Here is a 15,866-nt window from a genome sequence, read left to right on the forward strand (position 1 = left end):
TGGTTTTGGCATTGAAAGAGTCAACCAAGGAACTTTCTTGAGTTCATAAATATCGGAAAGGCATTTGCTTTAGACTCTAGAGATAAAACTATTTTTTCCTACTGTCTGCTCCACTGCTTTTAAAGTGTGTGTTTTTGTTTACTTTTTTGCTGCAATTAGATAATTCTGGTCTGCAGAACATGTACTGTCATGACAAAAACAATGCCAGATCTAGTCTGGTCAGCTATATGGGTGGCAACTGATCTCCTGCTAAAGTTAAACATCCTTACTTTTTTGTGATAAAATTGCCATTGATGTTTCCTGTATCATTTGTCACCTAGCAGCTGACTAAACTTTGGAGATGACTTTCTAATTCTGTTTTTGCAAGGTATCAAAACATTTATAAAGGAAAAAACAAATCACCATCCCTGCCATAGGCTTCTGTTACTTGCAGGGATTCCTAATGAAAGATTCTTGTTGTTACCATTGCCAGAATCTTTAATAATCACATTTACTGCTAGGCTTCTCAAGCAGTAAAAACAGCCATAACCTCAGCCCTGAACTGGAACTTCATTAAGCCTTGTGAAAACACAATATGCCCATCTCTAATCACTCTTAAGAGGTCTTGAACAGGACAGCACATTGCAATCTCAAGACTCTCCACTCTCATGTGTGGCTTCCCCTTGCCCTTGGTACTTTAGACCTCTGGCACACACACTCCTACACCTTACAGTGAACAGTGGCAGACACTTAGACAGGACTATGAACATTTTCTAGTGTATGTCCAGCAAGTGAGTATATGTATTAGTTAATGCTGACATTCATAAAATTTCATCTGAGTTGTGAACTTTCATATGTGAATGTCAACATTCAACCAGTTTCAGTCATGTACTATAATGTACTATAGCCCCGTTCACATGGAGCATTTGCCCCGCTGACGGCACGGGAGTCCCGCTGAGTATCCGGGCACGATCAGACGGGAACATCTGGGAGGCGTAGCACTCCCGTGGCGAACCCATGGCAAGCCACCGAAACCACGCATTAAAAAACTACCTCAACGAAGGTAGTGGCAAACGCTTTGCCACAGGCTGCCTATGGAAGCCTCCTGGTGTGATTGCGCTGGCGTGCGGCTTCCTCCCCCATCATCCTCTTTGCTGCGCGGAAGCCGCCGTCACGTCTGATCGCATAATAGCACATCAGACTCTGCAACGGTGCAAATAGCTGTGCTCCCCCCCCCCCGTTTTCCGGCATGTCTGACCGGGGCCCATATAACAATACAGTGTCTATTGTAATTTTATTGCATCTATTGCTGATGTTTGAAGTTGTACACCATAAAATATTATTGAAGGATGTGGGAAATGGAGTGGGGTTTACAGGGAGCACCCTCCAATGGTTTTGGAGTTTTCTAGCAATACTCCCCAAGAGTTTCCATGAGAGAGGTCAATTTATCAGTCTGGGATCTCAGAAACCGAGTTCCTCAGGTGCAGTTGCTGAATGAGATCATCTGTGACATTGGAGATAGGTGTGACCAATATACCAATAACACCTAGCGATAATAATTTGCCATACCTTCAGAATCAGATGTCTGGATCTTGAACCAGTGCCTGAATTCTGTGACCAAGTAGATGAGCAGAAATAAGATGAAACTGAATCCAGACAAAACAGAGGGTATGCTGGTGGGGAAAGTTAATTTTCTGGATGAGATTGACTGGCCATTGTCAGATGGGGCTCAGCTGTTTTTAGAGTGAAGAGCCCCGGGGCATTCCAGCATTACTGATGGAAAAATAGGCTGCAGCTACTGCTAGGAGCACTTTCATTAGTCTTCATCTTATCTGGAAATTGTCCTCTACCAGACTGATCTACCAGACTGATCTAAACTTGTTACCACACTCCCACAAACATGTGAACATCCATTCAGATTAATATGGGGAAGTCGCTTGTGTATTTGTGTGGGGTGCAGAAAACTGGGGTCTTTTACTTAAGGAGGTGGCTGTAAGTAACAAGTTTTCAGTAGGAAAAGGATGACAGATACCCGATTTAGAAGGAATATAGAGGTTATTGATGGATTTGGTACAATAGTGGGGGGGGGCCTTATCCTGAGCAAATACTAGGGGTACTAAATCAAAGCACAGGCACATTTCTTATCCTAACAAGTACAGCAACAACAACCAAACACTCCGCAGAGCTACTCCAAATTAGAGCCGGAGTTACACTTTGAGCTAAGCATGTACATGTCAGAAGATGGGGAATGGGAGAGAAGAGAAGTGAAAACAGTTGGAACAGAGGTGCCCAGTCTTCCAGATGGGAGGACACAAAGGGTGGAGGGAGCATAATGCCGGCTCTCTGTGGGTGCGTTCAGACCGATGCAGTTTATGCCGGCAAAAACGCGATCACACCTCCCTCACAGCGGAAGCCATCGCAATACGCCCGTCCACACTAGTCTTCGGTGTTTTTTTTTTACTTAGTTTGCGCATGCGCATAGGCAGCCATCCATAGAATGGCGATCTTCGCGCATGCACAAAAAACCCTGTCGTACCTTTAAAGTTTAAAGAGTACAGAAGCCGCCCGGAGGTCCCAGATGCCTCCGAAACGCTACAGTAAGGCCCTTTTCTTTTCTTTTTATACAAACGGCAGGGCGAAGCTTCGCCCAAGCGCATATCGCCGTCCTTAAAAAAAATGGCGGCCGAAAATCGGAAGCCTGAGGCTTCCGAACGGAAGTAGCTGTGCAACGGTGGAGAGCGATCAGACGGCGAGGTACAGCGTTTACAACCGTTGCACTCAGGATACCACCACTTGGGGACCTAGTGGCAGAGTGCAATGGTGTAAAGGGCTTTACACCGGTTAGGGACAGGAGGCAGATGTTCGCCGTCTGAACGCCGGTGAGTACAACGATTGCAACCGGCACCTATACCGATGTAAAGCCCCCGTCTGAACGCACCCTGTGTGTTGCAAGTGTGTTTGGAAAATGGGGGGGATAGATCAAAAGGGAGAGCAAAGGTTACCTGTTCTATTCTGCAAAGAGATCAGATGAAAGAACGAGGGATCCAGGGTGTGTTGGGAGTCTCTGTTGCAGTTCAGTTGGTATCCAGACTCCTATTACTGGCTCTGAAGCCAGGCTAGTTATACTGTTTTTGTCCCATAGCATAAAATGGGTTCTTTTTGGGAAACAAAAGATTACGACAGAGGATAAAATAATAGTTGGAAGGCCATTCTCTGTTATAGAATAGCATTCTTCAGTATCCTAGAAAATATGAAACTGCTGAGATGGCTGCTGTGGAGAAAGAAAAGGGAGAGATGGAAATAACTGATTAATCCCAGCTCAACTATTCCCCTGAACTGCTGGCAGTAGTGACCTTTTCTAGTATTTATGAGACTGTTTTTCTTTATGGTTAATTAACGTGATAAAGAACCTCTGGATGGCTGCTATGAATATTTCTCATAATATTAATAGGTAGCAATCCCCATTTTCACCCTGAGTCTGGCAGAACTAATTTCCATAAATTTAGCAAGTACTGTGTGTGCAGTATATCATATGGGCACAGAAACAAACAGAAGTCTGTGCTGTATTATAAAAATAATAAGCAATTACAGAGAAAAGGCACAGGCTAAATAATGACTGTTTACAGCATTTTTACTTGAAGGACATGGTGGCCACCTGTTCTCTTTTTATTGGACCAATGACATAAATGTGTCATTTCCCCATTTACCATTGATTTGCCTGTTGTGACTTACATGGGCATTGATTGCTACAAAAATGTAATTATACTGCTGTGGAAATTGATGTTTTTTTCTCCTGAGTCATTTAAACATGTGTTCTTTGCCCTGGTTTGGATGTTATTCGGAGCCAGGAGTTGTTCCCTCTTACCCACAGCATTAAGGTGTTCGCATGTACCAACTCTGTTTCCCTTAATGCTCCTGCAGTTTTTTCCCAAACATGTTTTGCTGCAATATTATAGGAAAGATGTTCCCTAACCCACCACATTGCAGTCATTTGTCACTCCCCCCTATGCCACCAGTGTGATGAAATGTTTTTTTAAGTTCTGTAATTGATTTATTGATTTAATGGTATACTAATATGTCAACCACCAGTTTTTTTAAAAAAAAAAAACTCTCGGAAAAAGCCCCCCCACTGGTGTGGGGGGGTGGCTACTGCAGGGGGGGGGCTGGGGCAGGGAAACCCATAATCTGGGAGCCCTGTTGTTACTGTGCCCTATTGGCTACCTCGCTTACACCAGGCCTGTGAGAAGAAGAAGAAGAAGAAGAAGAGATTGGATTTATACCCCGCCCTTCACTACCCAAAGGTGTCTCAGACCGGCTTACAAACTCCTTTCCATTCCCCTCCCCACAACAGACACCCTGTGAGGTAGGTGGGGCTGAGAGAGCTATGACAGAAACTGCTCTTTTTCAAGAACAGCTGTGCCAGAGTTATGGCTTGCCCAAGGTCATCCAGCCAGGTGCAAGTGGAGGAGTGGGGAATCAAACCCGGTTCTCCCAGATTAGAGTCCACGCACTTAACCACTACACCAAACTGGCTGTGAGGAAAGTCTTAGACAAGTTCACATGTTTCTGTGTTATAAACCATGTGGCCAGACCCTCTGAGTTGCATCCAGGCTACATTTTCCATCAGTAGAACAGAACTTTCCAGCCTCCCTCCTGCCCTAGAGCTCAATTATATCCATGAAATGCTGCTCCTGTCAAATAGGCAAACGTTTTAGGGGGTCTGCGATGGGAAGAGAGAATTAGTGGAAACTGCCAATTTAGTCTGGCTCCAGCCCATACTTTTCAGCTTTTCCACTCCAATTTCCCTAGGTCATCAGGGCATCTCCTTTGGCTTCTGTCTCCTAGTTTCAGAGCTGTGTTATTAATGGAGATTTTTGGGACATGTTACAAAAAATGCATGTTAGTTAATTAGAAAGAACTGAAGTCACTTCGTCGTCTTCAACTTTTTGTATAGAATATAAATATTTATTCCAAGAATAGACATCTATTCAGGAGAAGGATGCCTTAGCTTTGAGTTAAGCCAAACTGTACATTACAACCAAAATTAGGGTATTTTTAAAACCATTTGAAATTTGTCGAAAGCTATTATTATTAAAAACGTGCTAAATATTTAAAAAGGGGTGGGGTTCTTTCCAACGTTATCTTCTAAAAGGTTTGGAAATTTAGCATCCAAACCAATCTTTCTTACTAGAGCCACAAAAGCTTATAGCGGATTATGTTTTTACAGCAATTGGAGTGTCTTACCTTTAGGATTATGGAGGTAATACTCAGATAGCTTTAATAACTGTAGGAATATAATGAATTCTGCACCTCATTAACTGAAACATAAAAAAATAAAGAAATGTTAAGGAAACTAAGAACTGGGAAGGGTTAGTTGTTAATCTGCATGTGGATAGGCATTGAACTCTAAATGGTGTCTCAGACTGCACCACATACACAATGTGATCCCTGAATTGGGTCATACCACATCAATCTCAGACCATACCTGAAAGCAGTTTGAATCACTGGCTGAAGAGAATCTTGCCGTCTTTGATTCAGGCACTATGTTATGTCCAGTGAAGAAGGCAAGGGAGAAGGCTTGCAAATCCATGACCTGCTTCTGGTCTCCATATTCTTATGGGTTCCATGGTGGGTGTGGTGGGGCTGGACAAGCTATGCCTCTTCACAGAAAATGCATCTGAGTACCCCTTGCAGTCAGTCTATTTTTAAACTGCATAATGAATTTAAGAAGGAGGTTGGGTTGAAACAGGGCTGCTTAAAAGTCTGTGTAAACAGCAGTGTTCTTGCTGCTGTGTCTTTCTAACCCACAGCGCTCATAACGACTGGTTTTATTGTAGGAATAAAAGACTTGTTTTGCTGTCCATAAAAACAGGAATTTATTGTAGCAGCAATAAAGAGGGTAAACTGAGACACTGTGGGGAGAGAGAATATCCTTGAGGATTAAACAATGAGTCACTTGATGATCTTAAACAGTTAATTTGTGCAGGGATTTTGATTTGTTTCAGTTCTGAAGGAAATCCAGGAAATATTTTGCATCTGTCACCTAAGCCTCTCTCCTGCTGTTGGTACATATATGTAAAAGACAGAAATGCAATTTGGAATACAGTTGTATCAGGTAGTAGCTACAATGGGGTTGTGGACATTTCAAGTAGAGAAAGTGTTCAAGTGAACAGTAGTGTGTACTTACAGAAGAGGATAGGGTTCTCCAATGATAAAGTGCTGCAGAATGAGTGTGCGACACATTTGAACTGAAAAAAAATAAGGGAACGTATTTATTTATATAAAGCATTGATCTCTCATCATTAAGCAGTGGTCAGTACAGCTAACATAAAATATAAAAAACAAGAAAATGACAAAAAACTGTGATTTTCCCTGGAGGGAGAAAGGAGTTTGCCTTTCTATTCCTCCTCCCCCTTCCCAGTTTCACTTCCCTTGTCGGGAATGATGGAAATGGTTTTGATCAGTAGAAGTATTACGAGAACCATGTGGGGGTGGAAAGAGCAAAACCTTACCCCCATGATTTGGCAGAGTCTGAATTGGGGCCCATACACTACTTGACAACACTTCACACACAACTCTGACTAGGATTGCACTGTAAAACTCATATCCCTCCTCTACTCTTGAAAGGTGTTAAGGATAGAGAGGGGTTTCATTGAGCTTCTCTGGGAAGGCGAAGAAGAGGAGGAGGAGGAGATTGAATTTATACCCCACCCTTCACTTGGAGTCTCAGAGTGGCTTACAAACTCCTTTCCCTTCCCCTCCCCCAATAGACACCCTGTGAGGTAGGTGGGGCTGAAAGAGCTCTGAGAGAAACTGCTCTTTCAAAAACAGCTCTGACAGAACTATGGCTTGCCCAAGGTCATCCAGCAGCTGCAAATGGAGGCATGGGGAATCAAACCAGGTTCTCCCAGATTAGAGTCTGTGCACTTAACCACTGCATCAAACTGGGGAGGAAGTTCTACAGCTCAGAAGCCACCAGTGAAGTGGATGTGTTCCTAGTAGTCCTCACCTAATCTCAGGCACATGAGATAGAGCTTCAGGTGATAATCTAAGCAGGCAGGTTCATAGGTGGCTAGGTGTTCCTTCAGTTACCCTGATTGTTTAGGACTGTAAAGGGCTGAAGTATCATTTTGAACTGTCTGGAAATTATTTGGAAAGTAGTGGAGTTGCTATATATGCCACATTATGGTCCAGCTGTAGTTTCTGGGCACAGGCCCGTAGCTAACGTGGGGCCCATGGAGCCCAGGCTTTCCCCATGGTTTTTGCGAGCACCCTCCCCCAATCAATCACTTCTACTCCCCCCCCCCCCGCTCTACACGGAGGGGCTCAAGGGGAGCAAGCAAGCGAGTGGGCGGCGGGGTTTGGCCCTGGGGCATGCACAGGCTCTGCGGAAGAAGCCAGGCATGCGGGGACCGGCTGATGCCGGCATCCGACTGCTGCCACTGCTTGAAGCTTTCCTCCTCATCTTCCTAGTAGCCAGTGAGCTCCAGGCTGCTGCTTGGCTTGCCCGCTTCCCTCATTAACTCCCCTCCCCTGGCTCGGCGTAGTGCGCGCCAACCTGTGCGCCCTTTAACCACAGAGGAGGAGGAGGCAAGGTGGCGATTGTTAATGGAGGGGTTGTTAGTGATGCGCCAGCAGGGGTTCTCTCTCTCTCATGCTCTCCCTCACATGCCTTAAAGGGACAGTGCCACGTGGCGTCCTCCGTGGCGGTGAACGGGGCATCTCCAGCAAGGCAAGCCCTTCGGAGGAGGAGGAGGTGTGGAGGGTGCCTGACACAGAACTGGCTCGGGTATGTGTGTGAGAGAGAGGCTTTGAGGGCAATGCCAGCCAGGGGCGGAGGGGAGGAATCCTTCTCTGCCAAGGAGCGAATGGTGAAGGGAGAAGAAACCGCAAACTAGTTGTCAATGTCAAGGATATGAGTCGTGTCCCATGTGCTCAGGCAGGGTTGAACCGTTGGCCTTTGCTGGGATGGGCTGGGTGGGACGGAGAGGCACTGCACAGGTGAGCTAGGGCTGCCAAGTGGGGGCGGGTGGCAGGTAAACCCCCGCTTCGGAGGCCCGATTCCCCCCGCCGCGGAATCGGGCCCCGGGGGGAACTCCGCCCCCGAAGCACAGCGTGGCTGCGTCACCAGAGGTGACGCAACCACGTCAATCACATTGGGGGCGTGGCCTCCGGTGACGTGCTGGTGGCGCGCACACATCGACGGATGGCTCCTGGAGCCCGGCGAGGCTCCCCTACCAGTAAGACAAATTCACTTGGCAACCCTAAGGTGAGCGGTGGCAGGCCAGGGCACAAGGCAGTACCACACAGACATATAATGGCAGGCCTCCCTGAGAAAAACATTGGCCCCCTGAGAAAAAAGTTGTTAGCTATGGGCCTGTCTGGGCACTTTTTAAAGACAGCCCAACATAGAGTAAGCACTCTGAACATCCCAGAGCAGAGTTTTATCAAGGAGCAGCTCCTGTCTGCCAACATGATTTTTAGGGAGTCCTGAACCCTTGTTCAGAAAACCATCCTAAAGTGGTCTGTTAAGAAATCCCATTTTATTCAATGGGACCTCCACCCACAAAAGTGTTTTTAGGTTTGCAGCTCAAGAGCAGGACAGACAGGATGTGTTTGTCTGTTTGTTTTACAGTCATCCATCTTGCTTTGTCCAGATTAGGGCAATCAGACTCTCAATGCTGTTTAACTGAACCACAGAAGAAAAAATGTGGTGACATTCTGTGGACCTCTCAAATGAGATCTGGCAAATCCCTAGAGCATCAGACATCAGACTATGAATTTATGTTAAATTGTCATGCCAATCACAGATATGTAGGCTTGGATCCTGCACCTTTGCACCATGCATGCATTCTTGCCAGGCCCTGCAATAGAGGTCCTTTGCTGCAGAGCTCACATTATGTGGCACTAGGCATTTCTGCTTGCACTAGACCAGTAGTTTTTAAGGAAGTTCCTAGCATCAGAGGAATGTGGCCCACCATGGAGAATTGTTGAGTGGGTCATAGAGACCATATCACTCCAGTCTTGTTCACTACGCTGATGGCTATATTGGCTCCCAATTTGTTTTGGACCCAGTCCAACGCTTCTATGGCTTGGGGACAGCCCACCTTAAGGACTGCCTTCTCCTGTATGAACCTACCCATCCACTCTGATCATCTTTGGAGGCCCTGCTTTGGTTTCCCCTGCCATCTAAGGACAGAGAGGTGGCAACCTGAGAAAGAGCCTTCTCAGCTATGGTACCGAAACTAGAACTTCCTTGCCTGTCCATTTCCTTCCTGCAGAGAGTGCACAGACTTTTCTGTCTGTGGCTGCGGTCAGACAACAGGCTTGGTGTGGTATAGCTGCAGCTCTATTTTCTCCAGAATTATTTGTTCTAGAGAGTTTGGACCACCATAATCCCACCTCACCCTGTGGTCGACCAATCAGTGGGCGGGCAGCTTCTTTTTTTAAAATGCACTTTTGCACATGCACAGAACTGCTTTTTCCCTGGTGTGAATATGTGGTTATGCACATCTCACTAACTGTGGGGAAAAATGGAGGTCAGGGAGTGAAAGCCGCAGACCTCCCAAACGGCTTGAGCATGCAACAGAGAGATCGGACGGCTGGAAATGCGCAATGAGAATAATTGGATCTGTAAATACCTGACTTTCTCCAGTGTTGGGAAAGTTGGGGTGAGGATGGGGGGCCGGTGACTGGGGAATGGATGACAGATATTGCTGTCTGGACACGCATGTTAAATCCAGTAGGGAGAAGTGACAACATCGGATCAAACAGCTCGTCTGATCACACCCTATGCCAGGGCCAAGCAGGACAAGTGGCTGCTTGGGATGCCATGATGAGGTTGTGTAGCACTATTCCCTGGGTTCTTAACTGCTTGTCTGACTGGCATACCAGGCGTCCATTGTTCTTTCCTCCAGATGTAATTGGAGGGAGGTGTGGACTTGGATTTAAAATTTATGATGCATTAAACAGAAATTATTTTGGCCTGCTTTTTTTACTTATTTTAAAGGTTTTGGAGCCCCTATCCCTTCTTGTTTCCATGCATTCACCGGCAACCTTGTAGGCTAAAAGTGGAATGTATCACTCATAGGCCATACAAAAATGGCCCACTATGCTGCCCACCTCCACTGACCAATCTCTTTCAGAGAATCTTGCTCATTAGTTTGGAAAGCTCAATAAATTATTAACATTCACATTCTGGATAACCTGGGAGCCAAGCAATATTTCTTGTTTTAATACAGGAAGCACTCAGCAGTAATTAGTATGCACAGCCTTCATTATGAGTCACTCGTTTATGGAAACAACTTTCATAAGAGCATTTGCAAGATAAGAAGCAATTTAATAGTTTGCCAATGCAAGTAGTCATCATAAGTAACAGGATTCTCTTTCATGCTTAGCAGTGTACTTCCAGTGGTGTCCTTTATAATGTCCACTGCCCCCCCACCAGTGATGAAGACAAAATATTAAGAACCTCTTTTAAGATCTCTGGGAGTTGACAGATTATTAATTTTAACAACGTCTTTTGTTACCTTCCTCTTATTATTGCTTTATAAATGTTTATGAGTTGTGTTGTACATTTCTTCAAAATTCTCATGATGGCCACATAAAACGGTGGGATGTCTCCCCAGCTCAGCTGGACCCAAGCCTATAACCTTACAATTTCATCTAGCATTTTGTGGTTTAATCTCTGTGCATTTGAAGGCAACAACTACAAGACAGTTCCAAAGAATAAGTGATATTTAACAATTCCTTTTTTGGAACATGACATTAATTCTATATGTATTAACAAATTCTATATGTATTTGCTCATTTTATAGAATGATCACCCACATATTTTTACAAACAGTAATAGCTAGAAATCTGAAGTGGTGATCAAATTTAAAGAACAGCTATGTATAATAGCAAATTGCCCTCACCCAGTCTCTTTCGCTAGGGTTTCTCCCTCTTCCTTGAATTCTTTAACTTGCATTGAGAGAGAACTGCTAAAATAGTATCAAAAGAGAACACTAAAATTAATTACTAACTTGTTGCCTGGGAGGATTCTATTTCCATCTTAAGAACATAAGAGACGCCAATGTTGGATCAGGCCAAAGGCCCATCCCATCCAACACTCTGTGTCACACAGTGGCCAGAAATACCAGTGCCATCAGGAGGTCCACCAGTGGGGCCAGGACATTAGAAGCCCTCCCACTGTTGACCCCCCCCAAGCACCAAGATGACAGAGCATCACTTGCCCCAGAGTCCCTATCTATACCTTGTGGCTAATAGCCACTGATGGACCTCTGCTCCATATGCTTATCTAATTCCCTTTTGAAGCCGTCCATGCTTGTAGCTGCCACTATTTCCTGTGGCAGTGAATTCCAAGTGTTAATCCCTCTTTGGGTGAAGAAGTACTTCCTTTTATCTGTTCTAACCCGACCGCTCAGCAATTTCATGGAGTGCCCACGGGTTCTTGTATTGTGAGAAAGGGAGAAAAGTACCTCTTTCTCTACCTGCTCTTTCCCATGCATAATCTTATAAACCTCAATCATGTCACCCCTCAGTCGTCGTTTCTCCAAGCTAAAGAGCCCTAAGCGCTTTAAGCTTTCCTCATAGGGAAAGTGTTCCAACCCTTTTATCATTCGAGTTGCCCTTTTCTGCACTTTTCCCAAAGCTATAATATCCTTTTTAAGGTGTGGTGACCAGAACTGCACACAGTATTCCAAATGAATCTTATTTTAGCAACATTGAGTTTGGGTAGAATAGCTGAATTCCCACTTGCCATTTTTAGATGCTTTATGAAGTTACACGCACACAGAGTGTACAATTACTTTGTGAACCTTTAGAACAAAACATTTATAATATTTTGTGTCACTTGACATGTTCAAGAGTATGTCTCAGTTTATACATTAAAACTTGATAGAACAAACATTGCTACTCTCCAGGCTAGTTTGTAAACTTGAGTGCATAATTTGGTGGATATATTTAATGACTAGCAATAGCCAATAGAGTTTGCATTCCAAAACTGTTTTTGGCCTACTATGCCTTCTTTCTTCCCCAGTCTGAGAAATCTTAGTGTATACAAAGGTAGGTTCTGTGCATGTGCAATCAGATCTACTTTAAGACTTTGGGTTGGTATTGAGGTGATAAAATGGACTGTGCTAATTCAGACTGCAGCCAGGGATAACATTTTTGAATGCTCCATCATGTACATGATGGCATGCATGTAAAAAAATGCTCAGGATGGAGGGAGACATGTTCTATCTAGCCTACTCTCTGCTGTATTATTTTTCACCTTATATGAATTTTTTTTTATCTGCTGTATTATTTTTCACCTTATATGATTTTTTAAAAAATATAGGGGAGAACTTAAAAATGTCTCACATGCCTCACCTAACCCTCACCTGTATGCTAGTACTTCCCATTCTACCACCTTATCCTGCTGCAATGTAGACCAGGTTGTTTATATTTTTGGTGTTGTTTTTTAAATTCCCATTGAGCCAACATTTCCCCATGGTACCTGTGATTTGGCTTATTCTCTACTTGGGCTTCTGGTCACTGTTACGTGGTAGAATTCATATATTACAAAAAATAATTTTTATCAATAGCGAGGTAGTCAGATTTAAAAGGTGCCATTTTCTGACATTATTAATAATTGGTGCATGGGCTACATGTGTAACCAACATTTTCAGCTGTAGAACTTTTTTGTGTGTAGTGGCATGACTTAGTGAGTCTTTGGAGAGAGTTTGAAACTTATTGGGTGCGTTCAGATGCGCTGTTTGATCTGGTATCGTGACAGTTCAGGAACGGATTTTATATGCACAATCACACAGCATCTGCCTCCCGTCCCCAGCCATTGGTTTCCTGCTCAAAACCACTTTAACGCAGAGTATTTTGTTACCAGGTCCCAAAGTGGTGTTTTCTCAGCTCTCCCGTTTAAAGCCGCATTTCCCCCTGTGTGATGGCTCCTCCAGTGTCAAGCCACTTCCGGTTTAAACCCCCTCCCCACTCGAAAGCTGCCCGAGGCTTCCACTTTTCACCCACCATTTTTTTTTAGCATCGGTGGTGCGTGCATAGACAGAGCTCCGCTATCGTGTTTAGAAAACTGACATTTAAACGGTCACTTGTTTTAGAGTTTAGATGAGTTCGGGATCTCATGGAGGTCATTTTCAGGTCAAACGTTTAAAGGGAAGTCTTTTGTTGGAGGGGTTGGATTGTTTTGCCCTTGTGGTTCTGCGCATGCGCCGTGGTAGTTTTGCCCCCCATTCTACGGATGAGCACCTATGCGCATGCGCAAACTGAGAAAAAATATTACCGACACACGCTCCCGTGCGTCGGTAGTGTAGATGCTGGGGAGCAACGTGACTGCACAGTGAGGCGGGATAAGGGAGGTAAGTGTGATCACAGTTATCCAGATCAAATATAATCTGGGTAGAACCGGAGCAATTTAACCCGCTCTCAGCACGCCGTCTGACCACACCCAACAAAAAGCAGTTTGGCATAGTGGCCAGTAGCACTTTCTACTGGCAGAATCTGTTTGGCCAACTTTTTTGTTACCTAGACTCAGCTGAGCTGGCCATGCTGATCCATGCTTCAGTTACCTCATGGTTGGATTACTTTAACACGCTCTATGTGGAGTTTCCTTTGATGACAACCCAGGCACTACAACTGGTCCAGAACATGGCAGCCCAACTATTGTCAGAGTCTAGCTGCCGGGAGCATACGTTGCCCATTTGAAACAGCTACATTGGCTGCCAGTCTGTTCCAAGTTCAATTCAGGGTGCTGGCTATGATCATTAAAGCCCATCGTGACCTGAGACCCACATTTAAAGGCCTTCTCCTTCCATAGGTCCCTGTGCCATCAGGCAGGCATTTGTTGACTATCCCACCACTCAGAGTAACCTATCTGGCTCCTGCTCTGTGGAATGGGCTCCTTGAGGGCGTGAGGGGAGCCCCCTCCTCAGAAATCTTCAGGAGGCACAGGAAGTCTTGCTTGTTTGCCTTTTGAAGGTGTCTGAATGGTGGGCATATTTCAAAGGGGGAGAGATTTGGGGGTCATTACAACTGATTTTTAAAAAATATTGTTGTAAGCCACCATGAACTATGAGGAGAGGCAGGGTATAAATATTTTAATTTTTAAAAAGTAACTTTCTTGCCCGTTCCAGTGCTGCAGTTCTGTGATCAACTAAAACAGGGGACATGTGATGTTGTTGCTTCTGGTCCAGAGAACACAGCCTGATCAGCAAAGCTCATTTCAGGGAGTCATCGGACTAGAGGCTATATCTTTTGCTGTTGCTCTCGTTATAGGTTCTGCTCTGTATAACGTACACCCCTACATTTGAGCTGAATGGGAGTTCAGTACTGAAGATTGCTGAGGTAAGCCTTCTTTCACCATTGGTAACTAAGCTTGGGAACTTGATGAAATAACCTTTCCTCTCACCATCTAGGCAGGTTAGCTTTAGATTACTCCGGCAGCTCTAATTGTGATAAGGAGCCGGAATGGATGGTCTGACATGATTTCAACTAAAGGAATGGTTTTTTTCCTCCCAGATTCCAAGAGACCTTTTGGAAGTGTAAACTGCAAATTCAGATGTGTAGAATTGTCAAAAATATCATCTTTTGCAAAAACAAATGACTAAATATATTCAGACAATATTACTTTAGGTGATGTTAATTATAATCTAGTTTTTGAGTTTGGGCTGAACCACTTTAGAATGCATGTGGGGGGGGGCACATAATTGAAAAACTCCCCCTACATACACATGCTTATATGCAGGTGCACAAACTGCACACACAATTAGAACCGACCTTTCTGTCTTTTGGGTTTCTGTATGGAGGGATTATTTTGTATGTAGAAGAAGAAGAAGAGATTGGATTTATACCCCGCCCTTCACTACCCAAAGGAGTCTCAGAGCAGCTTACAAACTCCTTTCCCTTCCCCTCCCCACAACAGACACCCTGTGAGCAGTGTTCCCTCTAAGTTGAGTTAGTGTGAGCTAGCTCACAGTTTTTAGCTTCCAGCTCACACATTTCTGTCTTAGCTCCAGAGCAAACTAATTTATGCATTACCCAAATCGCTCACTCACAACTTTAATGCCAGTAGCTCAAAAAGTAGAATTTTTGCTCACAAGACTCTACAGCTTAGAAAGAACATTGCCTGTGAGGTAGGTGGGGCTGAGAGAGCTCTGACAGAAACTGCTCTTTTTCAAGAACAGCTGTGCCAGAACTATGGCTTGCCCAAGGTCATCCAGCAGGTGCAAGTGGGGAATCAAACCCAGTTCTCCCAGATTACAGTCTGCACACTTAACCACTACACCAAACTGGCTGTAGGAGTGAACACTCATGTGAGCTCAGTCTGAGACAGCTACATGTTTATTACTTCTGTAAGGACTAGTGCTGTGAGCCAAATCATACCAAAAAAAGGAAGTCCAGTCTCAAGCCCGTTTTACACTGCTGTTGTAAGCCGATAGTTATCTGTTGTTGGCCCAACTTCAGTTAAGGGGGAAATTGGGACTGAAGTTGCATACAGCATATTCAGATCCTCTAATCAGCCATGTCTGAAGTGCTTTGGCCATTTCAAACCGTGCTGATTCTTTTCGCCAACCATTTTCGCAGTGTGTTCTATTCTGCCTTTTTCTGCCAGCAGTATAGCACTGAATTGCTATATTCATGGATCTTTTGGAGCCAGAGTGCGCCGGAGCACTGCTCCGGCAGCCCAGAAGCCCATGCAAATGGTGGCGATGGCAACCCCACCCCCAGCTCCCCGGCGCTGAAAGCGCTGCGGCCGGGGGACACCCAGAGATCGCCACCGGGTCCCCCAGGCCCGTGCAAAAGCGCTGCGGCACAGGGGAGGCCCAGAGAGCCCCGCCACCGGCTTCCTCGGCCCCAGCCATAGTGGTAAGTAAGGA

At 44.9% G+C, this 15,866-nt stretch overlaps 1 protein-coding gene across 1 annotated transcript in view; it reads left to right on the forward strand.

Annotated features, from left to right (window-relative positions):
• ARFGEF3 (ARFGEF family member 3) overlaps positions 1 to 15,866 on the forward strand; it is a 129,786-nt gene that overhangs the window by 42,018 nt on the left and 71,902 nt on the right. The window contains exons 5-6 of the mRNA XM_015429180.1: positions 7,730 to 7,744; positions 14,266 to 14,334. Of these exons, the coding sequence (XP_015284666.1) occupies positions 7,730 to 7,744; positions 14,266 to 14,334 (84 nt within the window). The remainder of the gene's footprint in view (positions 1 to 7,729; positions 7,745 to 14,265; positions 14,335 to 15,866) is intronic.

This window comes from Gekko japonicus, unplaced genomic scaffold (assembly GCF_001447785.1).
Source record: "Gekko japonicus isolate JY-2015 unplaced genomic scaffold, Gekko_japonicus_V1.1 scaffold2895, whole genome shotgun sequence".
NCBI lineage: Eukaryota > Metazoa > Chordata > Lepidosauria > Squamata > Gekkonidae > Gekko > Gekko japonicus.